This window comes from Macaca thibetana, chromosome 11 (assembly GCF_024542745.1).
Source record: "Macaca thibetana thibetana isolate TM-01 chromosome 11, ASM2454274v1, whole genome shotgun sequence".
Classification (NCBI taxonomy): Eukaryota; Metazoa; Chordata; class Mammalia; order Primates; family Cercopithecidae; genus Macaca; species Macaca thibetana.
The window spans coordinates 6,450,075-6,478,040 of NC_065588.1; the positions used below are offsets into that span (position 1 = coordinate 6,450,075).

General features: G+C 50.2%; 1 protein-coding gene across 6 annotated transcripts in view; it reads right to left on the bottom strand.

The window, feature by feature from the left end:
- Nucleotides 1–2,562: 2,562 nt before the first annotated feature.
- SCNN1A (sodium channel epithelial 1 subunit alpha) overlaps nt 2,563–27,966 on the bottom strand; it is a 36,782-nt gene continuing 11,378 nt past the window's right edge. For all 6 annotated transcript variants that reach the window (XM_050747406.1, XM_050747405.1, XM_050747407.1 and 3 more), the window contains 11 exons: nt 21,421–21,688; nt 19,322–19,512; nt 11,855–11,958; nt 11,350–11,513; nt 10,829–10,927; nt 10,520–10,637; nt 5,033–5,111; nt 4,867–4,924; nt 4,659–4,714; nt 4,436–4,511; nt 2,563–3,964 (listed from right to left, as the gene is read on the bottom strand). In XM_050747406.1, the coding sequence (XP_050603363.1) occupies nt 3,584–3,964; nt 4,436–4,511; nt 4,659–4,714; nt 4,867–4,924; nt 5,033–5,111; nt 10,520–10,637; nt 10,829–10,927; nt 11,350–11,513; nt 11,855–11,958; nt 19,322–19,512; nt 21,421–21,688 (1,594 nt within the window). In that variant the 3' untranslated portion in view covers nt 2,563–3,583. The remainder of the gene's footprint in view (nt 3,965–4,435; nt 4,512–4,658; nt 4,715–4,866; nt 4,925–5,032; nt 5,112–10,519; nt 10,638–10,828; nt 10,928–11,349; nt 11,514–11,854; nt 11,959–19,321; nt 19,513–21,420; nt 21,689–27,966) is intronic.

Below are 27,966 nucleotides of genomic sequence, written 5' to 3' on the forward strand. Positions count from 1 at the left end.
AAAATTAGCCGGGCGCGGTGGCGGGCGCCTGTAGTCCCAGCTACTCAGGAGGCTGAGGCAGGAGAATGGCGGGAACCCGGGAGGCGGAGCTTGCAGTGAACCGAGATCGTGCCACTGCACTCCAGCCTGGGCAACAGCCTGAGACTCCGTCTCAAAAAAAAAAAAAAAAAAAAAAAAAAAAAAAAAAAGAAAAAAAGAAAAGATGGTGAGAAGTGGGTGGATCTAGGAATATGAAAAGCCAGCACGTTTTGTGGAGGAGTGAGAATGAGACCATCATCCCTCCAGGGATAGAAAAAAATCATGGTCAGAGGAGATGGAGAAACAGGAAAGGGGCAGACTGGGGATGGCAGAATTGGCTGTTTGGGTTTGTAGAGCAAAGGATGAAGAAAACAGCTACAGAGAGCAGTGACCTTCCTCCCCCATGTCACACACATAGGTGCGTGCACGTGCACACACACACACACACACATACACACACAGGCACATGCTTAACCCAAAGGGTCACTGAACTCCAAGTCCAGGTGACGTGGGTTCTAGCCCCAGACCTGCCATTCAGACTCCACGTGTCACAGTGTGGCAGGGTGAGTCATAGAAAGGGAGCTGGGTTCATGGCTAGTTCTGTAAGAATTATGAAGTTCAGCAAGTCACATCAACTACTAAGCCTGATAAGGAAAATGAGTCAACTTGAACCCTTTTATCGCTGACAGCTTGATTCCAACTCCTAACCCCAGGGTCCAGGAGTAACCCATAGACAAGCGAATGGAGATAAGGAGACAGCTCCGGGAAAAAAAAAGCAGGAGGCAAGAGAAGCAGGAGTCTGGGGGAGCTGACTACAGTCATCCGTAATACATCTGGCTGTGTCCGGCAGGTCCTCCCGCCCCAGTCAGAGGAGAGGGTGCTGGGGCCCAGGCGGGCCAAGGCTGAAGCTGAGCGGGCAGACAAGGGCAGTCTGCACCTGAGGGCTCTGACGGAGGAGAATGCTGAAGCAACACCATTTCCCCTTCATCAGCTCAAGTCTAGGAAAGGGAAGTCAGCAGTCGCCACACCGTATTAGGTCATGACCCTGTCTATCTTCCTATCCCCGTCACCAGCTCCTTCTCCTCCTTCCCCGAGGTCTTCCCCCTTTGGCTCCTCAGAACAGGAAGGCTGCAATTAAGATGAATGAGACTAAGGTGGCAGGGACAGAATCCCCAAAGATGGTGAGAAAGGGTCACTTCCGGATTCCAGGTGTTATGCTGGAGTGGGGGAGAAGCCAGGGTCAGAGAGCTGGAATTCCACTCGCACATCCTTCAGCCCCTCCCTGGAGCTCGGTCTCTCCTCTACTAAAGCTGGGAGGATTCCTTGTGCCCCTCTCTGCAATCATGTACCAATAAGACCACATAAGGCTTTGCATTTCCAGGAGAAACTGGCCTGAGCCTCGTCATCCTCCACCACCACCAGGCAGCTGATGGGAGGCAGGCAGATGACGGTTCATTGCCTCCAGGTGGTAAGTGGGACTCAGCAAATGCGGCGGCGGGGGTGGGGAGGTTAGTGATGATGGTGACTAAAGGAGATAAGGAAAAGGAGGTTCAGACACTGGAGAGGGCAAGTCTCCCCAAACACTGCGAGGTAGGTCCCCTGAAGGGACGGCACCATGTCTTCCCCCTTCCACCCTAACATGGAAGATGCTCATGGGCACACAGCAGACACTCAGCAACGCCCATAGGCACACAGCAGATGCTCAGCAATGACCATGGAGGAATTCACCAGACCGTTTGCCCCTCTTAAGACCCTGTGGGCCGGGCGCGGTGGCTCAAGCCTGTAATCCCAGCACTTTGGGTGGCCGAGGCGGGTGGATCACGAGGTCAGGAGATCGAGACTATCCTGGCTAACACGGTGAAACCCCGTCTCTACTAAAAAAAAAAAATACAAAAAATTAGCCGGGCGTGGTAGCGGGCGCCTGTAGTCCCAGCTACTTGGGAGGCTGAGTCGGGAGAATGGCGTGAACCCAGGGGGCGGAGCTTGCAGTGAGCCGAGATCGCGCCACTGCACTCCAGCCTGGGAGACACAGCGAGACTCCGTCTCAAAAAAAAAAAAAAAAAAAAAAAACAAAGACCCTGTGAAGGGCCGGGCGCGGTGGCTCAAGCCTGTAATCCCAGCACTTTGGGAGGCCGAGACGGGCGGATCACGAGGTCAGGAGATCGAGACCATCCTGGCTGACACGGTGAAACCCCGTCTCTACTTTAAAAATACAAAAAACTAGCCGGGCGAGGTGGCGGCGCCTGTAGTCCCAGCTACTCGGGAGGCTGAGGCAGGAGAATGGCGTGAACCCGGGAGGCGGAGCTTGCAGTGAGCTGAGATCCGGCCACTGCACTCCAGCCTGGGCGGCAGAGCGAGACTCCGTCTCAAAAAAAAAAAAAAAAAAAAAAAAAAAAAAAAGACCCTGTGAAGAACGATCACTTTCGTGGTGCAACCAAGGGCCATGGGAGTGTGTACCCTCCCCCAGCCCCATGACCACCCAGAAGCTTGGGTGGTGACTTGTATCCACTCCCTACCCCCATCCAGCTCTCCAGACATTCCTTTATGCAACAAACATTTATTGAGCATCTGCCTACTTGCTTCAAGCAGGATGATGGGCTAGACACGGAGCATACATAAACGGGCAAGACTCAGTCCCTGGCCACAAGGCCCTCACAGTCCAGTTGGGGAGGCAGACACAAACGTACAAGAAAGTATGGTGCAACAGCAACACTCCAGCAGATGTTATAGTGTGCTACGGGAGCCCACGAGAAAGGGGAGTGATCAATTTTTGGGACGACAAGATGTGGCAGAAGCCTTCACAAAAGTAATGGTGTCTGAGCAGGGTTCTGAGGGATGCATAGGAGTTCTCCGGCAGATGGCTGGGGAAGCTTTCAGGCTGAGAAAATATCTTGAGCAGACATGTAGAGGGACGAAAGACACAGGACAGAAGCGCTGGAGCATGGCTCTGTGAGGGCACGGGTATGAGCCTAGAGGAGCCCTGGAGCTGCCTTTACTTATACGGGTCTGCTCTGGCCCTGGCTCTCGGGAGTCAGGGAAGGGGAATTGCCTAAGTAATAAAGGGGGCTTTTGGGTGGGGTTTCCCACCCAAGTTCAAGATGAGGAGCAGACATCTGTGTTACTGGAGAGCAGTGTGGCCAGGTCAGTCAGGGGCTGGCTTCAGCTGTCGCCAGGCAGGAAACGCGTGCATGCCTGTGTGTACCCTTGGTTGTGTTTTGTCCTGGTCATCAGCCATTTCTTAGGAAAGTTCCTTGTCAAAGCTCCAAGTTTGGCTTGGCTGATCCAAGGGAAAAGGAGACTTAGCTGCAGTTGGGTGGGGAAACCAGAGTGTTCAGAGGCAGTACCAAGGGGTACAGAGCCAGAGCCAAGGCACTTCTGGGCAACTTCATTGGCCACTGTTCTTGGAACAACTTCCTGAGCCCCTTACCCATCTTGCTTCCCCTCCACACATCAAAGGCAGTTTGGGCGGCTCTGAGAGGAAGCCCTGCACATCCTTCAATCTTGCCAAGGGCAGCACCCTCCCACCAGGGGAGCATCTGCCTTGGTGCAAGGAACCTCTCCTCTCTCAGGGCCCCCCCAGAGGATAGGCAGTGGAGCTGGCCCCTGCGGAGCCCCCTGGAGATGGGCAGGGGCCCAGGGTGGCATAGGCAGGGGGAGGGGCTGTCAAGGCTGGGGAGGGAGCAGGGCCTAGCTGGGACAAGTACAGAGATGTGGGGTGGGGGCAGAAGTGGGAAGGCGGGGAGGATGCCTGGGTGGAGGCCACCTCCTGAGCACCCCTGTCCCCTCGGCCTGGAGACCAGTATCGGCTTCGGAACCTTCGGAGCAGCAGGAGGAATGTGATGACCAGCAGGTCAAAGATGAGCTCAGCCATCTCCACCACAGACAGCACTGAGGAGCCGAACCACAGGCTCCACTGGCTGCCCAGGTTGGACAGGAGGGTGACCATCTGTGAGAGAAGAGGTACATTGACGATGGGACAGAGGGTTCTGGATGGACTCTGGCAGAGGAGCCCCCATTCCTCCTCACCAAGCTGTCTCTCTTCATCCCTGAGGACCCCTGAGTCCTGTGGGCCTCTCAGCAGCCCCCTGGGCTCCTTGTCTCTGCTCCTGGCCAGCGTCACCCAGAGAAAACTGGCAACTGGCCCACAGTCAGGGGCAGCTGAAATGGGGGCATGGCTCAAGCGCCTTCACCTCAGCATCTAGCATGCCTATCCCTCCCACCACCCTCAGAGACCTTATGCCCCGGCCGAGCTCCTTCTTCCAACCCTCCTGACCTCTCCCTTGACCCTCTTCTTTGGTCCCCCGCCTTTAAGACCCAGAGCCTTCTGGCCCACAGACAACCTTTTGGTTTCCCCTGACAGCTGCCCTGCTAAGTAAGACCCTCAGAGCATCACAGGCTCCATCCAGGCACGACCTACCGTGACAGAGGGAGACTCAGAATTGGTTTTGTAGTTCAGCTCCTTGAAGAAGATGTTGACTTTGGCCACTCCATTTCTTAGGTGTGGGGCAGAGGGTGGGAAGAAATGGTAGAGGATGAACTTCCTGGACCTTCCTCTAATCAACCATATCGATCCCTCTTCCTAGGTCTATTTTCCCTCCCAAAGATTCCTTTCTTGTGGCTGGGACCAGGGCGGGACTCACCTCTTGTTGTTGATGGTGTAGTTGTTCTGTCGCGATAGCATCTCGAAGACCCATTCCTAGGAAAGAATGGGGCTGTCATCAAGGTCCATACGCTTCAGGCTTACAGGGATAGGTTGTGTCAAACACACCCATACACAAAATACCCAGAGAAGGCCACAGCATTACACGGGCATACACATCCCCCACCCGTCGCTTCCCCACACTCTACCTGGGATGTCACCGAGGGCCATCGTGAGTAACCAGCCGAGAGCTGGTAGCTGGTCACACTGGGGATGGAGAAAGGTGTTCAGTGTTGGGGCAGAGCTCTCCCACTCGAAGGCTTGGCTGGGTAACCTGTATTCTACCCAACCTGCACCCAGGCAAGGGACACTAACCTGCATGGCTTCCGGCACTTGGTGAAACAGCCCAGGTGGTCTGAGGAGAAGTCAGCCTGGAGCTTATAGTAGCAGTAGCCTGTGGGTACAGAGAGATGCCTGTTCTCCTAGGGCACCTCAACTTTCTCTACCCCACACCCAAGAGGTCTCCCAAGATCCCTGGGTACCCACTTTACGAGAGCATTATTTAGCATTATAATGATGTCCTATGAGTGGCAGTACCAAGAAGTACCAAATGTTTAAGAAATTAAGTTGCCGGGCGCGGTGGCTCAAGCCTGTAATCCCAGCACTTTGGGAGGCCAAGACGGGCGGATCACGATGTCAGGAGATCGAGACCATCCTGGCTAACACAGTGAAACCCCGTCTCTACTAAAAATACAAAAAACTAGCCGGGCGAGGTGGCGGGCGCCTGTAGTCCCAGCTACTCGGGAGGCTGAGGCAGGAGAATGGCGTAAACCCAGGAGGCGGAGCTTGCAGTGAGCTGAGATCTGGCCACTGCACTCCAGCCCGGGCGACACAGCAAGACTCCATCTCAAAAAAAAAAGAAATTAAGTTAGGCCAGGGACAGTGGCTCAGCTCTTTGGGAGGCTGAGGTGGGAGGGTCGTTTGAGGCCAGGAGTTCAAGGTTGCAAGTGAGCTATGAATGTGCCTTTGTACTCCAACCCTGGCAACAGAGTGAGACCTTGTCTCTAAAAAAAAATTTTTAAATAAATTAATTTTTTTTCTTTTTTTTAGACAGAGTCTCACTCTGTTGCCCAGGCTAGAGTACAGTGGCATGATCGCGGCTCACTGCAAGTTCCGCCTCCCGGGTTCACGCTATTCTCCTGCCTCAGCCTCCCAAGTAGCTGGGACTACAGGCGCCCACCACTATGCCCGGCTAATTTTTTGTATTTTTAGTAGAGACAGGGTTTCTCTGTGTTAGCCAGGATGGTCTCGATCTCAAGACCTCATGATCCGCCCGCCTTGGCCTCCCAAAGTGCTGGTATTACAGGCGCGAGCCACCGCACCCGGCCTAAAAAATAAATTAATAAAGAAAGAAAATAAGCTAAGTCAGGGGAAAAACAAAACAAAACAGGATACACCAGTGTAAGGAAATACACACTATGGACAAAAACTTAAACGCCATAAAGAAAAATGGGAACAGGCCGGGCGCGGTGGCTCAAGCCTGTAATCCCAGCACTTTGGGAGGCCGAGGCGGGTGGATCACGAGGTCAGGAGATCGAGACTATCCTGGCTAACACGGTGAAACCCCGTCTCTACTAAAAATACAAAAAAAACTAGCCGGGCGTGGTGGCGGGCGCCTGTAGTCTCAGCTACTCGGGAGGCTGAGGCGGGAGAATGGCGTGAACCCGGGAGGCGGAGCTTGCAGTGAGCCGAGATCACGCCACTGCACTCCAGCCTGGGAGACACAGCGAGACTCCGTCTCAAAAAAAAAAAAAAAAAAAAAAAAAAAAAAAAAATGGGAACAATAATTGTATAAGAATAAGGGAACTATGCCACAATAAGATAACACTTCATGCCCATTAAGATGTCTATTATTTAAAAAAAGACAATACGCCAGGTGCGGTGGCTCGTGCCTGTAATACCAACACTATGGGAGGCTGAGGCAGGTGGATCACTTGAGGTCAGGAATTCGAGACCAGCTTGGGCAACATGGTGAAATCCAGTCTCTACTGAAAATACAAAAATTAGCCAGGTGTGGTGGTGCACACCTGTAATCCCAGCTACTTGGGAGGCTGAGGCAGGAGAATTATTTGAACCCAGGAGGTGGAGGTTGTAGTGAGCCAAGATCGTGCCACCGCACTCCAGCCTGAGCAACAGAGTGAGAGTCTTCTCAAAAATTAAATTAAATTAAATTTAAATTTAAAAAGATAATAACAAGAACTGGCAGGATATAGAGAAACTGAAAACCTCATATACTGCTGCTAGGGATGTACAATGGTGATGTCACTTTGGAAAACAGCCTGGCAGCTCCTCAGAAAAGGTTAAACATAGATTACCGTATGACCCAGCAATTCCGCTCCTAGGTATATACGCAAAAAAATGGAAAACATGTGTCCACACAAAAACTTGTACACAAATGCTCACAGCAGCATTATTCACAGTAACCAAAAAGTGGCAACACCACAAATGTCCACTAACTGATAAATGGGTAAACAAAGTGTGGTCTATCCATACAAGGGAGTGTTGTTATTCAGCCATATAAAGGAATGAGGCACTGCTATTGCTACAATATGGATGAAACTTGAAAATATTATGCTAAGTGAAATAAGGCAGACACGAAGGTCACACACTCTAAGATTCCGTCTGTATGAAAGATTCAGAATGGCCGGGCGCGGTGGCTCACACCTGTAATTCCAGCACTTTGGGAGGCCGAGGCAGGTGGATCACCTGAGGTCAGGAATTCAAGACCAGCCTGATCAATATGGTGAAACCCCCTCTCTACTAAAAAATATAAAAATTAGCCGGGCGTGGTGGCATGCGCCTGTAGTCCCAGGTACTTGGGAGGCTGAGACAGGAGAATTGCTTGAACCTGAGAGGTGGAGGTTGCAGTGAGCCGAGACTGCGCCACTGCACTCCAGTCTGGGCGACAGAGGGAGATTCTGTCTCTGAAAAAAAAAAAAAAAGATTCAGAATAGGCAAATCCATAGAGAAAGAAAGAATCGTGGTTGCCCAAGGGCTGGCAGTGGTGGAAGAGGGGAGGGAAGCTTGGGATTTGCTAATGAGTACAAGGTTTATCTATTTATTTTTTTGAGACAGGGTCTCACTCCATCGCCCAGGCTGGAGTGCAGTGGCCTGATCATGGCTCACTACAGCCTCGACCTCCTGGGCTCAGGTGATTCTCCCACCTCAGCCTCCCAAGTGGCTGGGACTATAGGTGTGCACCACCATGCCCAGCTAATTTTTGTAAAGACAGGGTTAGGCCGGGCGCGGTGGCTCAAGCCTGTAATCCCAGCACTTTGGGAGGCCGAGACGGGCGGGATCACGAGGTCAGGAGATCGAGACCATCCTGGCTGACACGGTGAAACCCCGTCTCTACTAAAAAAAATACAAAAACTTAGCCGGGCGAGGTGGCGGGCGCCTGTAGTCCCAGCTACTCGGGAGGCTGAGGCAGGAGAATGGCGTAAACCCGGGAGGCGGAGCTTGCAGTGAGCTGAGATCCGGCCAGTGCACTCAGCCTGGGCGACAAAGCGAGACTCCGTCTCAAAAAAAAAAAAAAAAGACAGGGTTTCACCATGTTGCCAAGGTTGGTGTCGAACTCCTGGGCTCAAGTGATCTGCCCACCTTGGCCTCTCAAAATGCTGGGATTACAGGCATGAACCACCATGCCCGGCCTGAGTGAGTACAAGGTTTCTTTTGGGAACACTAAAAATATTCCAAAATTGATGGTGGTGATGATTGCACAACTCTGGGACTATACTGAAAACCTAAAACTAAAAACTAAAATTTGACTAAAATGAAGCTGTACGCTTTAAATGAGTGAATCCTATGGGATATAAATTATGTCAATAAAGCTATTACCAAAAAAAAAAAAGAATAATGGAACTGAAGATTCCCCTCCTCCCCTATTTCCCAAATTCTAAGTAAGGTTATTTTGTCATTATTGCTACTTTTAGTTCCTCAGTCCGAAGTCCTTCTTCATTTCTGACCCAAATCCCTACCAGGGTTGGAGATCTTTGGAAGAAGGGGAAGCAGCTGGTCCTCTTCTCCGGGGAAGTAAGCCCTAGGAAATGCAGCAGACTGTGTTTTTAGCCTTACTTCCTCTCTCATCCTCACAACTTCTCAGCAATCAATATTGTTATTTTTCACTCACAGATGTGCAAACCCACAACGTAGAAATAATTATTTGAGGGGAGGGAGAAATCCCGGGTGGCATCCCCTCTGTCCCGGTCCTGTATACCCTGGGACATGTCACATCCTCCCCCTGGACCTCAATTTGCTCATCTGAGAAAGGAGGTGAGGCCAGATGGCCTTTGGGTTTCCCCCAGTTCTGATGTGCTACACTCCTCTAAGGTCAGAGAGACAGGAACCAGGAGGCCACGACTGGAAAGTCCAGGCAGAAGAGAACTGCGGAGCCAGCCCAGGGAAGGACAGAAGTGGAAAAGTCACCACAGACAGGAACAAGGTGGGGATGGACGCTGAACTCTGGGGTGAGACAATCCGCTGCCTTTGAGGCCTCCGTGTCTCCAGTGTCCGCTACCATGTCACCTCCCGGGATGGCCCTCGGCCCACCCTGTGGGACAGCTGGGCTCAGGGGAGAGCCCTGGGAGGAGGAACTGCAGGGGGAACAGGCTGGTTGTGCTGGGGAAGAGCATGCACTCCAGGAATGCAAACCCTTGCAGCTTCCATATTTTATTTTTGTGATTTTCTTTCTCTCTCAGCTTCCTGGCACACAACTTCCCTACCAAACAACTCAGCTGTAGTCCAAAGGAAAGAGATTTGTCTACTCCTACACCAGGATAAGGAGGAGATTCCAAGGTGCTTCAAACTTTATTGATTGTGCCCTTGTTCAGGTTAAAAAAAAAAAAATCTTAAATAAGCAGGTCCAATATACATATTTGATTTATAAATTACATACCTCTACTGTTGAATGGATACAGTACGTCCATTCTAAAGCACATAAGATGGAAAATGTGAAGGAACGAGACAGACCCATGTAACTTCTAATATTTTCTTCCTGCGCCCCAGGGAAGTGTTGTGTACCCCACCCAGCCCCTCCGGAGCCTGCCCAGCTAAGCACCCTGGGCACTGAGCAGGGAAGCTGCGGGCAGAGCGTGCACGGAAACCTCAGCAGCCAGTGAGGAACGGCTGGAGGTTTTCTCGCACCCTGGGCACTGAGCAGGGAAGCTGTGGGCAGAGTGTGCACGGAAACCTCAGCAGCCAGTGAGGAACGGCTGGAGGTTTTCTCGGGTGCTCTTCTTCCTTCTGCTGCAGGTTGTTTTAAATGGGACAGTTCCTTGACAAACACACAAAGGCCAAAACAGAGAGACTGCAACACTGAGAGGGAGGAAAGAAACAGAAGAGAGAGGGAGGCCGAGGCGGGCGGATCATGAGGTCAGGCGATCGAGACCATCCTGGCTAACACAGTGAAACCCAGTCTCTACTAAAAATACAAAAAAATTAGCCAGGTGAGGTGGCGGCGCCTGTAGTCCCAGCTACTTGGGAGGCTGAGGCAGAAGAATGGCGTGAACCCGGGAGGCGGAGCTTACAGTGAGCTGAGATTGCACCACTGCACTCCAGCCTGGGTGACAGAGCGAGACTCCGTCTCCAAAAAAAAAAAAAAAAAGAGAGGAGAGACTGAGGGTGAGGGAAACTGACAGAGGCAGAGACTAAAGGCTGAAAAACAAGAGCAAGGGAGGACTCATCCCAGCAGGTGGGATGTCATCCCAGCCAGAAGTCATCCCCACAAACAGGGGACTGACAGGAAGAAGCGCCTCAGTGAGTACTGGGGTCAGTAGGGCAGGGCAGGGACTCCTGGAGTCTCACCCCAGGAACTGTGCTTCCTGTAGTCACAGTACTCCATGTTCTGCGGCCGCGGATAGAAGATGTAGGCACAGCCACACTCCTTGATCATGTTCTCCTGGAAGCAGGAGTGAATACACACCTGGAAGGGAGGAGGGTGGAGAGGAGAGGGGGTTCGGGACTGAACTCAGCAGTTCTCTGCACAGAGCCTCCATCCTCTTTTCACCACCCCCCAGTTTCCCTCTCTCTCACACACACACAATCCCTCCAGCTTTGCAGGACCAGCCAGGGCAGGCCTGGGAGTGGCTGCCACAGAAGCAGGTTGGGCCTCACCTGCTGCGTGTACTTTGAAGGGTAAAGGTTCTTGACAGGGACATCACTGCCATTCTTGGTGCAGTCGCCATAGTCGCCCCCAAGTCTGTCCAGGGCTTCCTATGAACCCACATACACCAAGAGATCAGAGGACAGAGCAAGTGCCTCCGGGTTCTCTCCCTTCCCTCAGTTCCAGGTTGTATCTCACACCGGCCAGCCCCTCCTACCAGCCTCACCCTCTCAATACATGCCTCTAGCCACCTCATGCCCACCCACTGCTCATTTCAAGGCCACTGGGCCCAGAGCATCCCCAGAAATCCTAAGCATGCCCTGAATGCCTTCTCAGCACTTGTCCCCCAAGGTCCACCCTGCAGGGCCTTACTTCCCAGTGCCAGCCCCTCTGCCCCTCGTTCCTGCTCCTGAAGACCTCCACATGCTCAAGGCCCACCCCACACACTCTCCCTCCGCAGCCTCCCATGCCTTCCCCCTGCCCCTCTGCAATCTGAGGCTCTCCTTCCAGGCCTCCCAGTCAGCATCCTTGCCTTCCTCATGCTGATGGAGGTCTCCACGCCAGGCCGCAAGTTAAAGCCACCATCATCCATAAAGGCAGGTTCATCCTGCCCGTGCACCATTACCCGGGCCCCAGTCACTGTGGACAGCAGGGGAATGAAGTCATTCTGCTCTGTGCGCAGCATCAGGGACAGACCTAGGGGTGCAGAGAGAGCAGAGTTGGCAGAGGCGGGAATCCTGGAGAAGAGTTAGAAGATGGAAATCCACTCTCCTTTCCTTGCCCAGTCTCCAACACTGCAAGAGGAGCAAGTTCAGGAAGACCCGCAAAGGGACCTGGCAACCCATGGGCTGGAATCTGGAGGCAGGAGGAAGACCTGGGACAGGATTCCTCTCATGCCTGGAACGGACTATGTGGCACCTGTTGGGGAGAGAGAGCACAGGGGACCCCTCCCAGCAGTTCTAGGAGGTGAGCTCAAGGTAAGTACACGGGAGTGGCTGAGGCAGAGGGCTCCATGGAGCAAGCGGGGAGTTGCTCACCGTTGTTGACTCCAGGCATGGAAGACATCCAGAGGTTAGAGTTGTTCTTGTCATTGAAAGTATAGCAGTTTCCATACATTGGGTGGTGGAAGTGAGAGTAATTCCTTATCAGGAAAGAGAGAGTAGGGTCAGAGAAGAAAGTGTAGGTGGTCCAGGGAGCAGGGAGATGAGGCAGAGAGAATTCTCCACTCCCTTAAATTCCTACAGGACTTGGGCTTTCAGAGTCGTTTGTTTCCTGATCACCTACCATGTGCTGGCACAATGCTGAGAGCTTTACTCACACTCCCTCAGTCACTCCAACCAACAGCCTGTGAGAGTCTCATCCTCATATCACAGAGGAGGAAGCTAAGGCTCAGAGAGCTCAAACAGCCGGCCCAAGGTCCCATTGCGATGATGAGCCTGGGGGTTCACACCTAGGTCATCTACCTTCTAGCCCAGGCTCCTCTCACCAGGCCATCTAGGCTCACCGGCCTTGACTTCCGTGCTGCCTTGTAACTTCTCTCTTGTTGCACTACAAAGATTCTTGCATGTCCCTAACTGCCCATGTGTCTAAATGTTAGTTCCCCATTGAATCATGAGCTCCTTGATAACAGCAGCCACATCTCATTCATCTCTGTGTCATCTCTAGGTTAGCTGCATAGTTCCTGTCATCTAGGAGATAGAAGAGATGATTAATAAATAGTTGTTGAGTGAGGAATGAACAAATGAATGAATGAATGAAGTGGGGAGGTGGAGGGGAGCAGGGTTAAAGGAGAAAGTGTGAGCAGTGGTGAGCACGGAGCTGAGGGGAGGACGATCAGTACCAAGTGCTTCCGGGCAGCCTCTTGCATCGGCATGTCTCAGAACGGTAGGTCCAAAACTCATCTGTGACAGGTGTGGGGACAGAGAAAATGCAATCACAGAGGCATCACGGCTGCAGTAGGACTGTAATTTCACAGCAAACCACAGGTTCCAGAACAGGGAGCCTGTGTGGGGTAAAGCACAGCACGTGTGCCACACAGCACAGACGGTATCTGTGTTCTGCTACCCTGCCGTCTTGGAGCTAATGACGGGAGCAGGGCAAAGAGGGAAAGGGGACTTCGGCCAGTGAGCAGCAGAGGAGGAATAAAGAGAAGAGGGAGAAGAGGCTGGCCAGAGATAAGGAGTGGGGTTCTGGTTGTACGACCTTGAGCAAGTCATTGTTTCTTTTTTTTTTTTTTTTTTTTTTTTTTTTTTTTGAGACGGAGTCTCGCTCTGTCGCCCAGGCTGGAGTGCAGTGGCCGGATCTCAGCTCACTTTAAGCTCCGCCTCCCGGATTTACGCCATTCTCCTGCCTCAGCCTCCCGAGCAGCTGGGACTACAGACGCCCGCCACCTCGCCCAGCTAGTTTTTTGTATTTTTTTAGTAGAGATGGGGTTTCACCGTGTTAGCCAGGATGATCTCGATCTCCTGACCTTGTGATCCGCCCGTCTCGGCCTCCCAAAGTGCTGGGATTACAGGCTTGAGCCACCGCGCCCGGCCGCAAGTCATTGTTTCTAAGCTTATTCTCCTCCTCTGTAAAATGTAGGGTGGTTCTGTGAAATGAGGAGATTGGAACCAGATGATCCGGGATATTCCATTGGCCCTTGAAGAACACAGGCACAGAGGCATGACATACTGGTGCCCATTCTAGGAGGTACTGGGAAGTCAGCACTTCTAGAGCCCAGACTAGATGCAGGGAAGGACTGAAGGAGAGGCTACAGAAGTGGCCAGTCCTGAAGGCTGGAGAGCCCTTTGCACACAGAGAGGGGACAAGCACAATGTGGTGGGTGCTGCCCCCATGGAAAGCAGGCACAGGTTCGATCAGCAGGTGAGGTGGAGCAACATGGATGGATTTTAAAGCATAGAGCTTCGTTGAAATAAATAAATAAAAAGTGGCGGGGCATAGTGGCTCACACCTGTAATTCCAACACTTTGGGAGGAGGCTGAGGCGGGTGGATCAGTTGAAGTCAGAAGTCCGAGACCAGCCTGGCCAACATGGTGAAACCCCGTCTCTACCAAAAATACAAAAATTAGCCAGGTGGGGGCCGGGCGCGGTGGCTCAAGCCTGTAATCCCAGCACTTTGGGAGGCTGAGGCGGGTGGATCACGAGGTCAGGAGATCGAGACTATCCTGGCTAACATGGTGAAACCCCGTCTCTACTAAAAAAAAAAAAAACTAGCCGGGCGTGGTGGCGGGCGCCTGTAGTCTCAGCTACTTGGGAGGCTGAGGCGGGAGAATGGCGTGAACCCGGGAGGCGGAGCTTGCAGTGAGCCGAGATCACGCCACTGCACTCCAGCCTGGGAGACACAGTGAGACTCCGTCTCAAAAAAAAAAAAAAAAAATTAGCCAGGTGTGGTGGCGGGCGTCTATTACCTCAGCTACTCAGGAGGCTGAGGCAGAAGAATCGCTTGAACTTGGGAGGTTCAGTGAACTGAGATTGCACCACTGCACTCTACAGTGAGACTCTGTCTCAAAAAAAAAAAAAAAAAAAGAGGTGAAATGGGATCTATAACACAGTACCATTTATGTAAATTAAATACAGATTTTGCAAAAACACATAGAGATACACACTAAGCACATTAATATAGTGGCCTATGAGAATCAGTATAATGTGGTGGTTAAGAGCACAGACTCAGCCGGGCGCGGTGGCTCATGCCTATAATCTCAGAACTTTGGGAGGCTGAGGCGGGTGGGGTCACCTGAGGTCAGGAGTTTGAGAGCAGCCTGGCCAACATGTGAAACCCCATCTCTACTAAAAATACAAAATTAGCCGGGCATAGTGGTGCATGCCTGTAATCCCAGCTATTCAGAAGGCTGAGGCAGGAGAATCACTTGAACTTGGGAGGCAGAGGTTGTGGTGAGCTGAGATTGCGCCATTGCACTCCAGCCTGGCCAGTAAAAGCGAAACTCCATCTCCAAAAAAAAAAAAAAAAAAAAAGAGCACAGACTCCAGAATTAAATTCCTTGTATTTGAATCCTGGGGCTCTAACAAGTATTCGATGTGGGACCAAAAAAGTTACTTACTTAATCTGTACCTCAGTTTCCTCAGCTGTAAAATGGGGATAATAAAAATATCAACCTCACAGGGGTGTCGAGCATGAAATTATGCTTAGAATGGTGTTTAGCCTTAGTAAGAGCTGTATTAGCTCACTAGCACAATTACAGGGATTCATTAAGATGGCTAAAGTCGAAAAGACAGAAAACAACATGAGAAGGATGTAGAGAATTTAGAATCTTCATACATTGCTGGGCCGGGCGCGGTGGCTCAAGCCTGTAATCCCAGCACTTTGGGAGGCCGAGACGGGCAGATCACGAGGTCAGGAGATCGAGACCATCCTGGCTAACACAGTGAAACCCCGTCTCTACTAAAAATACAAAAAACTAGCCGGGCGAGGTGGCGGGCGCCTGTAGTCCCAGCTACTTGGGAGGCTGAGGCAGGACAATGGCGTGAACCTGGGAGGCGGAGCCTGCAGTGAGCCGAGATCGCGCCACTGCACTCCAGCCTGGGCGACAGAGCGAGACTCCATCTCAAAAAAAAAAAAAAAAAGAATCTTCATACATTGCTGTTGGGAACGTTAAATGGTACAGCCGTTTGGAAAAGTCTCGCAGTTCCTCAGAATGTTAAATATAGAGTTACCACATGACCCCGCAGTTCCACTCGTAGGTGAACACCCAAGAGAAATACAAACATAGATCCATACAAAAACATGTACAGGAACGTTCACAGCAGCATTATTCATAATAGCCAAAAAGTGGAAACAATCCAAATGTCCATCAACTGAGAATGGATAAGCAAAAATGTGGGCCGGGCGTGGTGGCTCACGCCTATAATCCCAGCACTTTGGGAGGCCGAGGCAGGAGAATGGCTTGAGCTCAGGAGTTAGAGATCAGCCTGGGCAACATAGTGAGAGCTAGTCTCCACTAAAATTAAAAAAAAAATAGCTGGGCATGGTGGCCTGAGCCTGTAGTCCCAGCTACTTGGGAGGCTGAATCAGGAAGACCGTTTCAGCCCAGGAAATCAAGGCTGCGGTGAGGTCTGATCATGCCACTGTACTCCAGCCTGAGTGACTGAGTGAGAACCTGTCTCAAAAAAAAAAAAAAGTGGTATATCTACACAATGTAATAGTATTCAGCCATAAAAATGAAGTTCTGATCCAGCTACAACATGGATAAGTTTTGAAAACGTTATGCTAAGTGAAAGAGGCCACTCACAAAAGGCCACATATTGTAAGATTCCATTTATGTGAAACGTCCACCATAGGCAATCCATAGAGACAGAAAGCAGAAGAGTGGCTCTCAGGGCTTGGAGGAGGGGAGAAAATGGGGAAGAACTGCTAATGGGTACAGGGTTTCTTTCTGGGGTGAGGAAAATGTTCTAAAAACAAGTCGTGGTGGCCGGGCACGGTGGCTTACGCCTGTAATCCCAGCACTTTGGGAGGCTGAAGTGGGCGGATCACAAGGTCAGGAGATCGAAATCATTCTGGCTAACACGGTGAAACCCCGTCTCCACTAAAAATACAAAAAATTAGCAGGGCGTGGTGGTGGGCGCCCGTAGTCCCAGCTACTCGGGAGGCTGAGGCAGGAGAATGGCGTGAACCCGGGAGGCGGAGCTTGCAGTGAGCCGAGATCGCGCCACTGGACTCCAGCCTGGGCGACAGAGCGAGGCTCTGTCTCAAAAAAAAAAAAAAAAAAAAAAAACCAGGTCGTGGTAATGGTTACACAACTCCAAATATACTAAAAATCACTAAATTATACATATTAAAAGGATACATTTATGGTAAGTAAATTATATGTCAATAAAAGTGTTATTTAAAAAAGATTACAGGGTAGGGGAAAAGGGTGTAGTTACGGGGGAGGAGAGTGGTGAGAAAGCCATGCTAAGGAGCTCCAGCTTGATGCTGGAGGCCATGAGAGACACTGAAGGATTTTAAACAGCAGGATATAGTTTGGATGTTCGTCTCCTCCAAATCTCATGTTGAAATGTGATCCCCAATGTTGGAGGGGATCCTAGTGGGAGGTGTTTGGGTCACAGGGGCGGGCCCCTCTTGAATGGCTTGGTGCCCTCCTTGCAGTAATGAGTGAATTCTCACACTATTAATTAGTTCAAGAGCCTGGTCTCTCTCTTGCCCCCTCTCCTCCCCTTCCACCATGGGTAAAAGTCTCCTGAGTCCTCCCAGAAGCTGAGCAGATGCTGGTGCCATGCTTGTACCATCTGCAGAACCCTCAGCCAATTAAACCTCTTTTCTTTATAAATTACCCAGACTCAGATATTCCTTTTTTTTTTTTTTTTTTTCCCAGATGGAGTCTTGCTCTGTTGCCCAGGCTGGAGTGCAGTGGTGCGATCTCAGCTCACTGCAACCTCCACCTCTTGGGTTCAAGCGATCCTCCTGGCTCAGCCTCCTGAGTAGCTGAGGCCACAGGTGCGTGCCACCACACCTGGCTAATTTTTATATTTTCAGTAGACACGGGGTTTCACCACGTTGGTGGGGCTGATCTCTAACTCCTGACCTCAGGTGATCCGCCCATCTCAGTCTCCCAAAGTACTGGGATTAGAGGCTGGAGCCACCACGCCCAGTGAGATATTCCTTTATAGCAACACAAAATGGGCTAACACACAGGACTAACTGGAATAGTGACGTGTGGTGACGTGAAGTAAGGATGAAGTACAAAGATTCCTGTGGTTGCAGAAGGAAGGGATGATTTGGAGGCAGAAGAACACAGTAGGGTGGAGGGGTGGGTATAACAACCCAAGCGAGAAATGAGGCTCTGAGCTGATCTAAGTGCCTAAGTGCCAAGACAAAGATGAACCATGGACTTTCTGTTGATGGGGAGGCAGGCACACAGAGCAAAGGGAGGGCAGCGGATGAGGGCATAGGAAAAGCACAGGTGCCTGAGTAATGGTTAGATGATCCTGGTGGCAGGTGTGGGCTGACTCAGGCTTAGGCGTTGCTACCATCTTACTTCCCAGCTGGTAGTTTCTGTCCTTAAACAAACAAAAAGACTAAAGACGGAACAAAATCGTGTACTGGCAGAGTGTGTGTGAAGGGTGAGAAGTGACACTGTGCCCTGTGGCCATTCTTCAGCAACAGGGGAGGGAACGCCCCCTGTAGAGTGGAGCCAGGCGGAGGCAGGGAGATGGCTCCGGAAAATCAATGAGCAGGAGAAGGAGGAGCCAGGGCAGGAGGGGGCCAGAGGTTACAGAGGTTACAGAAGGGGACCCCCCTTGCCTCAGCCTCTCCCAGCCATCAAAGAACCTGCAGCTGCTATGAGCTCACTGCAAGGACATTATAACAGGGGTCCTCACAGAATGAATGCCCGAGGGGCGGTGGGGTGGGAAGAATCCGTAGCCAGGGCCGGCCCATTCCCAAGGGCAAGTCACTTCACCTGTTTGAGTACAAGAGTAATGAAACCCATCATTTACCGCGGTCTGTAATGTAAAGTGCCCTCACGTTTGTATCTCGCACTTGCTGCAGCTCTTGAAATGAGTGTTATCGTCATCATCTTCACCACTTGAGTAAAAGTGCCAAAGGGGCACGGATTATATAGTTTTTCCTTTGATGTAGCCCAAATGCCTAGAACAGTGACTGGCACATAGCCCAGATAGTCAAAACTATTTGTTGAATGAATATTGAACGAATCTCATTTTTTGTTTTACTTCCATTTTGCAATCAAAGAAATAGGCTCTGAAGAATGATATGATACGTCCAGAGTCACCTGGCCAGGAACTGACAGAGCTAGAGAGGGAGTCCCTCAACCCATGCAACTCCACCTCACTACTACTGCCAGCCTCAGCTCCGGGAGCAGAGTATGGGACAGACGACCTCCTAGGCCCTTTTGAGCTTTGATGCTAGGGAGAAAAGGGCCTTAGAAAGACCAAGACACTGGCCAGGCGCGGTGGCTCACGCCTGTAATCCCAGCACTTTGGGAGGCCAAAACGGGCAGATCACCTGAGGTCGGGAGTTGGAGACCAGCCTGACCAACATGGAGAAACCCCGTCTCTACTAAAAATACAAAATAATTAGCCAGGCGTGGTGGCGGATGACTGTAATCCCAGCTACTCGGGAGGCTGAGGCAGGAGAATCACTTGAACCCGGGAGGTGGAGGTTGCAGTGAGCCGAGATCGCGCCATTGCACTCCAGCCTGAGGAACAAGAGTGAAACTCCATCTCAAAAAAAAATATAAGACCCAAGACCCATGCTGCCAGCCTTTGGTTTCTCAAAGCCCCAGTCTTCCCAAGTTATCCTGTGAGGCCACTTCCCTCAGATCCAGCAGTGCAGGGAGCAGCAGGAGTTCACAGGGCACTCTGGGGCAGGGTGTGGGCCCGAAGCCAGTGCTTCCCCCTGGCCTGCCGGCACTGGCATTTTTTTAGTCAACAAGCATTTCCTGGGCCCTGCCCATGCAGGGCGTGAGGCTGACCCAGGGAAGGGGACCCTGAGGAAAGCAAGGAGCCAGGCAAGACTGACTCACGCCTGGTTGCAGGAGACCTGGTTGAAGCGGCAGGCGAAGATGAAGTTGCCCAGTGTGTCCTCCTCCAGGGATGGCAGAGTCTCTGGCAGCCTCGACAGGATGTTGATGTAGTGGAAGCGGTACCACTCCCTCACTGCATCCACCCCTGATGAGTATGTCTGGTAGAAGCAGTCTGATTTGTTCTGGTTGCACTGGACACAGAGACCAGAGTCAGAGGGGAAACGCAGCCGTGGATAAGCCCCTTGGCAGGGCCAGGGGCCAAGAATGCGTGATCTGGGGTTCTGAGGACTGATGGATGGGGTCGGAAGCCAGGAGCGGGGAAAGACAGAAGTGGAAGAGAAGCAGAAGTCCCCAGGAGCATGGACCAGGAGAGCATGGGATTAAGGGAGTCGCCGGCCAGGAAGGAGACCAGCAGCTGCACACACATGGTTTGGGTTCATTTATACCTCCCCTGCTGGGGGGGCGCAGGGAGGAGCAAGACTTTCCCTCCCATTTCACTGATGGGAAGACTGAGGGATCAACAGATTTGTTCCAGCAAGAGCTGGGACTAGAACTCTAGTCCCCAGCCCACTCTTACTAGTGGGAACCTCCCTATCTCCTTTCCTTGGGTCCTCCCTCCCTCCCTCCTTCTCTCCCTCCCTCTTTCTCTCTCTTTCTTTCTTTCTTTCTTTCTTTTTCTTTCTTTCTTTCTCTCTCTCTCTTTTCTCTTTTTTTTTTTTGGCAGACAGGGGCTCATTCTGTCACTCAGGCTGGAGTGCAGTGGTGTGATCAAGGCTCACTACAGTCTCCATCTCCCGAGTTCAAGCGATTCTCCCATCTCAGCCTCCTGAGTAGCTGGTACTACAGGCTTGTGCCACCACACAGGTTACTTTTTGTATTTTTTTGTAGAGATGGGGTTTCACTATGTTGCCCAGGCTGGTCTAAAACTCCTGTGCTCAGGTGATCTGCACGCCTTGGCCTCCCAAGTGCTAGGATTACAGGCGGGAGTCACCACGCCCAGCCTCATTTTATATTAAAAAAAAAAAAAAAAAATTTGGGCCAGGTGCGGTGGCTCACTCCTGTAATAGGGCACTTCAGGAGGCCGAGGCGGGTGGAGCACCTGAGGTCAGGAGTTCCAGACCAGCCTGACCAACATGGAGAAACCCTGTCTCTACTAAAAATATAAAAAATTAGCCAGGCATGGTGGTGCATGACTGTAATCCCAGCTGCTCAGGATGGAGGCAGGAGAATCGCTTGCACCCGGCAGGTGGAGGTTGCAGTGAGCCGAGATCACGCCATTGCACTCCAACCTGGGCAATAAAAGCGAAACTCCGTCTCAAAAAAAAAAAAATTAAGTTTCCTTTTTTTTGTTTGTTTTTTGAGATGGAGTCTTGCTCTGTCGCCTAGGCTGGAGGGCAGTGGCTTGATCTCGGCTCACTGCAACCTCTGTCTCCTGGGTTCAAGCGATTCTCCTGGCTCAGTTTCCCGAGTAGCTGGGATTACAGGTGCGTGCCACCAAGCCCGGCTAATTTTTGTATTTTTAGTAGAGATGGGGTTTCACCACGTTGGCCAGGCTGGTCTTGAACTCCTGACCTCAGGTGATCCACCCGCCTCGGCCTCCCAAAGTGCTGAGATTACAGGCATGAGCCATCGCGCCCAGCTAAGTTTCCTTTTTTTATTGTCTCCTTCTTCTCTATCTTGGGCTGTTAGCCCAGTTCTCCATCACGCTGGAGGGTCCCAACTGTGTCCCACTAGTGGGGACTGGAATTCAGAAAGTTGCATTTTCCTTCCTGAATCAAGGACCAGAAACAGTAAAACAATAATAATAATAATAATAAAAGTGCATTTTCCATAATAGATGTGACTTCCTACCCCTGAAACGTTTCTACACAGGACCCCAGGGAGGAGGCCCCAAAAGCTGGGGCACCAACAGGTGTTATTTTAATTATCTAGTTGCTATGTGTATTTATTTACTTATTGTTTTGCCCGCGAGCCCACCAGGCCCCGCGTGGTGTCGGTGGGCTGCGCAGGCGGGTCCGGAGAGGAGCGGAGCCCATGGGTCGGCGGGGCAAGGGGGCCGGCGAGGGGCGGGGCGGGGCCTTCAGCGCTGCGGGCCTCACCAGCTCGAAACCGATCTTCCAGTCCTTCCAGTCCACTTGGGGGTTGTTGTCCCGCACGCTGGAGGCCACGCTACGGGCTTGACGGGCCCCGTGAAGCGGGGACGGGACCCTCAGGCGCTGCAAGAGGTGCGGCAGAGTGCCCCGCAGGTCGCGACGGCCGCGGGAGCCGGCCACGAGGGTGGGGGAGGAGTCGTATTTGTACAGGTCAAAGAGCGTCTGCTGTGTGATGCGGTCCAGCTCCTCCAGCTCCTCTTTAATTTCCGGATACCTGAAGGGGCGAGGGGAAAAGGGTCAGGCCAGGGGCCCTGGCGCGAGTGTCTGGCCCCTCCGAGGGTCAGGATCCTCATCTGTGCCCCAGGAGGCGGGTCCATCCCGGAGAAGCCTGGGCGGGGCTGGGGTCGTCGTGGCGCCTCCCGGCTGTCCGGCGGTGAAGGGTAAACAGGTGTGTCCGCCGGGAAGACGAGCCCGGCCGGGACGGCAGTTACTGCGGACTATTTATTGAAGAAGAGAGGCAGGAGGCGCCTGTCGTCTGCGGGGCGCTCTCCTCCCCCTCGCCCGGACGTAGAAGGGAACCCGGAACTTGTCTGCCCTTTCCCAAGGAGGAGAAGAGTGGGGGCCTCGGCCTTGGCGTGACTGCGGTGCCCAGGTCATCCGGCCCTGATCCCCTCAGGGGAGTGGCCTTTCGGCGTGCCGAAATCAAGAGTTCACAACTGCACTTTTAGAATCTCCAACTGCAAAAATACAGGATGCCGCACCCACCCCTCCTCCCTCCTCCAAAGACTGTTCTAATGTATTTCGGGTACGGCCCAAACACCATAAATTAAACACAGCTCACTGTAAATCCCTACATTCCTTCTTAATACAGTTCCTATTACCATCTCCATCATGAAAGTCCAGAGTAGCAGGGCCTTAGGGATGTAATCTACCAAAACACAACAAATATAGAACTAATAAACTGAACAAGGTTGCAGGGTGCAAAATAAATACACAACAAAAATTAATCGCATTTAGGCCGGGTGCGGTGGCTCACGCCTGTAATCCCAGCACTTTGGGAGGCCGAGGTGGGCAGATCACGAGGTCAGAAGATCAAGACCACCCTGGCTAACACGGTGAAACCGCGTCTCTACTAAAAAAAATACAAAAAATTAGCCGGGCGTGGTGACGGGCGCCTGTAGTTCCAGCTACTCGGGAGACTGAGGCAGGAGAATGGCGTAAACCCCGGAGGCGGAGCTTGCAGTGAGCCGAGATCGCACCACTGCACTCCAGCCTGGGCGACAGAGCGAGACTCCGTCTCAAAAAAAAAAAAAAAAAAAAATTGCATTTCCGTCTCAAAAAAAATAATTAATTGCATTTCTACATGCTGGCAACAAAAAAACTGGAAAACCAGAAATACAACAGCAATATTAAATAACAGAAACAACATCAAATACATAGAAATAAATGTAACAAAAGATGTGCAAGACTGAAAAATATGTTGAAATCCCAGCTGAAATACATCCAAGTTCAGAATAAGTGGAGAGATATATATGTGTATATATATGGATTCAACACAATCCCTATCAAAACTCCAGCTTTTTTTTTTTTGGACAGGATCTCATTCTGTCACCCAAGCTGGAGTGCAGTGACACAAGCTGGAGTGCAGTGAGGCTGCTCACTGCAGCCTCCTCCTGGGCTCAAGCAATCCTCCCACCTCAGCCTCCCTAGTAGCTGGGACTACAAGTGTGCCACCACACCAAGCTCATTTTTGTATTTTTTTGTAGCGAGGAGGTTTCACCACGTTGCCCAGGCTGGACTCCAACTCCTGAGCCCAAGCAATCACCAGCCTCAACCTCCTAAAGGGCTGGGACTGCAGGCGTGAGTCACTGCACCCGGCCCCAGCAGATATTTTTAAAGAAACTGACAGACTGGTTCTAAGACTTATCTGGAAATGCAAACAATCTAGAATAGCCAGAAAATTTTAGAAAAGAAGAGCCCAGCTGGAAAATGTATTCCTCCTGACCTTAGTATTTACTATAAAGCCACAGTAATCAAAACAATGTGGTTCTTCGTAAGGAGAGACAATAGATCAATGGAACAGAATAGAGTCCTGAAATAAACTCACGCATAGATGGTCAACTGACTTTTGACCAAAACACCAATTCAATTCAGTGGAGAAAATAAAATTTGTGAGCAGATTCTGCTAGAACAACTGAATACTGTACTGGAAAAAAAAAAAAATGACCCTCAATTTCTACCTTATACTATACAGGCAAAAGTTAATTCAAGATGGATCATAACCTAAACATGAAATTCAGAACCATAAACACTCTAGAAGATGGAAGATATCTTCCTGACCTTGGGGTAGGCAAAATTCTCTTGTAAGAAAAATATCTAACAAATAATCCCTACAACGACCCTATGTAGTAGGCACTTTATGAACAGACCTACCGTTTTTTTTTTGTTTGTTTGTTTTTTAACAAGACAGAGTCTCGCTCGGTCACCCAGGCTGGATGGAGTGCAGTGGCACAATCATGGCTCACAAGCTCTGCCTCCCAGGTTCACACCATTCTCCTGCCTCAGCCTCCCGAGTAGCTGGGACTACAGGCCCCCGCCACCACGCCCGGCTAATTTTTTGTACTTTTTTAAGTAGAGATGGGGTTTCACCGTGTTAGCCAGAATGATTTCGATCTCCTGACCTTGTGATCTGCCTACCTCAGCCTCCCAAAGTGCTGGGATTACAGGCGTGTGAGCCACCGCGCCCAGCCGAACAGACCTACATTTTTTAAAGATTCTGACCCTGTACACAGCTAGTGAGAATATAAAATGATACAATTACTTTGGAAAACAATCTGGAAGTTCTTCAAAAAGTTAGATATAGAGTTACCATATAACCCATCCATTCCACTCCTAAGAGAATGAAAGCATATGCCCCCCGACCACACACACACAAATGTGCACAAATGTTCATACCAGTATTATTCCTAATAGCCAAAAAGTAGAAATAAGCCAAATGTCCATCAATTTATGAAACTATAAATAAAATGTGGTACATCCATACACTGGAATAATATTTGGCAAATAAAAAGGAATTAAGTGCTGATTTATGCTACAACATGGATGATGCTTGAAAACATTATACTAAATGAAAGAAGCCACTCACAGAAGACGACATATAGCATGATTCTAATTATAGGAAATGTCCAGAATAAGCAAATCTATAGACAGAAAGTAGACTAGTGGTTGCACAGGGCTAGGGGTTAGGTAGATGGGAGGGAAAGATGAATGCCTGTTAAAGGGTACGGGGTTTCTTTTGGGGGTGATGAAAATGTTCTAAAATTGATTGTACTAATAATTGCACGATTCTGTGAAATATATTAAAAACGATTGAATTTTAAGTGAGTAAATTGTATGGTGTGTGAATTACATCTCAATAAAGCTATTTTTTAAAGGAAAAATACCTAATGAAAAGATCATCTTGATAAATAAAGAATTCTTGTAGGCCGGGCACGGTGGCTCAAGCCTGTAATCCCAGCACTTTGGGAGGCCGAGAGGGGCGGATCACGAGGTCAGGAGATTGAGACCATCCTGGCTAACACGGTGAAACCCCGTCTCTACTAAAAAAATACAAAAAACTAGCCGGGCGAGGTGGCGGGCGCCTGTAGTCCCAGCTACTCAGGAGGCTGAGGCAGGAGAATGGCATAAACCCGGGAGGCGGAGCTTGCAGTGAGCCGAGATCCGGCCACTGCACTCCAGCCTGGGTGACAGAGCGAGACTCCGTCTCAAAAAAAAAAAAAAAGAATTCTTGTAAATTAACAATTTAAAAAAAAATTTTAATGACCAAAAAGCATATAGAAATGGTCACTAAACACCTGAAAAGCTACTCAACATAATTAGTCCTCAGGGAAATGCTAATTAAATCCATGATAAGGTACCATTAGAAAGGCTAAAATTAAAAAGACTGACATAAGTGTTGGTGAGGATGTAGAGAGCAAATGGAATTCTTCTAAGCTGCTGATAGGAGCATAAAATGGTACCACTGCTTTGGAGGACCAGTTAGTAGTTGCTTATAATTTTAAACATGCATATCTACCTTATGACCCAGTAATTTCATTTCTGAATATTTTACCAGATCCACCCCTAGCTACTACACAAGAGCAAGAAAAACATGAAGATTTGTACCTGAGGCTGGGTGCAGTGGCTCACACCTGTAATCCCAGCCCTTTGGGAGGCCAAGGCGGGTGGATCACCTGAGGTCAAGAGTTCGAGACCAGACTGATCAACATGAAGAAACCCCATCTCTACTAAAAATGCAAAATTAGCCGGGCGTGGTGGCACATGCCTGTAATCCCAGCTACTCAGGAGGCTGAGGCAGGAGAATCGCTTGAACTCAGGAGGCGGAGGTTGCAGTGAGTCAAGATCTTGCCATTGCACTCCAGCCTGGGCAACCAGAGTGAAACTCCATCTCAAAAATAAATAAATAAATAAGATTTGTACATAAATGTTCATAGCCATTTTATTTATAATAGCCAAAAAGCCTAAAGCAACTCAAAAGTGTGTTGAAGGTGTGTGTTTGGCATTCTAGGAAACTTGCTCATTACTGCTAATTAAAAGAATGGCAATCGGCGGGGCATGATGGCTCACACCTGTAATTCCAGAACTTTGGAAGGCCAAGTGGGTGGATCACTCAAGCTCAGGAGTTTGAGACCAGCCTGGGCAACATGATGAAACCTTGTATCTACAAAAAATACAAAAATTCACCAGATGTGGTGGTGCACACCTGTAGTCCCAGCTGCTCAGAAGAGTGAGGCAAAAGAGTTGCCTAAGTCTGGGAGTTTGAGGCTACAGTGAGCCGTGATCGTGTGGCTGCACTCCAGCCTGGGCAACAGAGCAAGACCCTGTCTTGAAAAAAAAAAAAAGAATGGCAATCCTAGCTAGCATTTATTGAGCACTTACTATGAGCCAGGCACTGTGGTATTAGAATGTACATTATTTAATTGTTAAAAGAAGAACGTTAGAAAAAATTAAATTTAACAGAGTTTACTTGAGCAAAGAACGATGTTCGAATCAGGCAGCCCCTCAACCGGAATAGGCTCATCAAAACCACTCAGCTATAAAAAGGAACTGATACATGCAAAAAAACAGGGAAGAATTCCAGAAACATTAAGCCAAATAAGTCAGACACACATACAAGAAAATACATACTGTATGATCCCATTTATATGAATTCTATGAACAGACAAAACTAGTTGATGGTGATAGCATTCAGAAAATGATAGTGGGAGAGGAAGAGGAATTGATGGAAAGGGGGCACTAGGTAATGGGAGTGTTCAACATCTTGACTGTCAAACCTGAGTGGGCACTCAAGATTTGTTCATTTTGGCTGGGCGCGGTGGCTCACGCCTGTAATCCCAGCACTTTGGGAGGCCGAGGCGGGCAGATCACAAGGTCAAGAGTTCAAGACCAGCCTGACCAACATAGTGAAACCTCGTCTCTGCTAAAAAATACAAAAATTAGCTGGGCGTAGCGGCACACACCTGTAATCCCAGCTACTTGGGAAGCTGGGGCAGGAGAATTGCTTGAACCTGGGAGGCGGAGGGTGCAGTGAGCCGAGATCATACCACTGCATCCCAGTCTGGGCGACAGGGCGAGACTTTGTCTCAAAAAAAAAAAAAAAGATTTGTTCATTTTATGGTATGTAAATTATGCCTCACTTAAAGAAAAAAATAGCAGTGCAGGGTCTTACTTGCCAGATTCAGATTTAATGGGTCTGGGACGGAGCCAGAACCAGGTTGTTTAAAAGAGCCCCCACGTGGTCCTAACGTGCAGCTACATTAACCACCATCTAGTCCAGATCTTCACTTCCTCTTCCAGTCAGCTCTATTTCCATCTCTACCAGAAAAGTATAGTTGGCTGGGCCTTAGGCATCAGCTCTGGCAGCCCCTAAACTTCTCACAGGAGAAAATGTAGCTCTGGTAAGGTGTGTGTTTGGCATTCTAAGAGACTTGCTTGTTATTAGTACTTAAAAGAATGACAACATAGCTAGCATTTATTGAGCACTTACTATGAACCAGGCACTGGCATTAGAATGTACATTATTTGATTGTTAAAAGAAAAACTTTAGGCCGGGCGCGGTGGCTCAAGCCTGTAATCCCAGCACTTTGGGAGGCCAAGACAGGCGGATCACGAGGTCAGGAGATCGAGACCGTCCTGGCTAACCCGGTGAAACCCCGTCTCTACTAAAAAATACAAAAAAAAAACTAGCCGGGCGAGGTGGCGGGCGCCTGTAGGCCCAGCTACTTGGGAGGCTGAGGCAGGAGAACGGCGTAAACCCGGGAGGCGGAGCTTGCAGTGAGCTGAGATCCGGCCACTGCACTCCAGCCTGGGCGACAGAGTGAGACTCCATCTCAAAAAAAAAAAAAAAGAAAGAAAACTTTAAACAAATTAAATTTAACTTGAATTTCACTGAGCAAAGAATGAACCTGGAATCGAGTGCCCCCCCGCCCCCAACCAGAATAGGTTCAGAGTGACTTGGGGTCTGCTGCATGATTAGATAATATTCGTGGACAG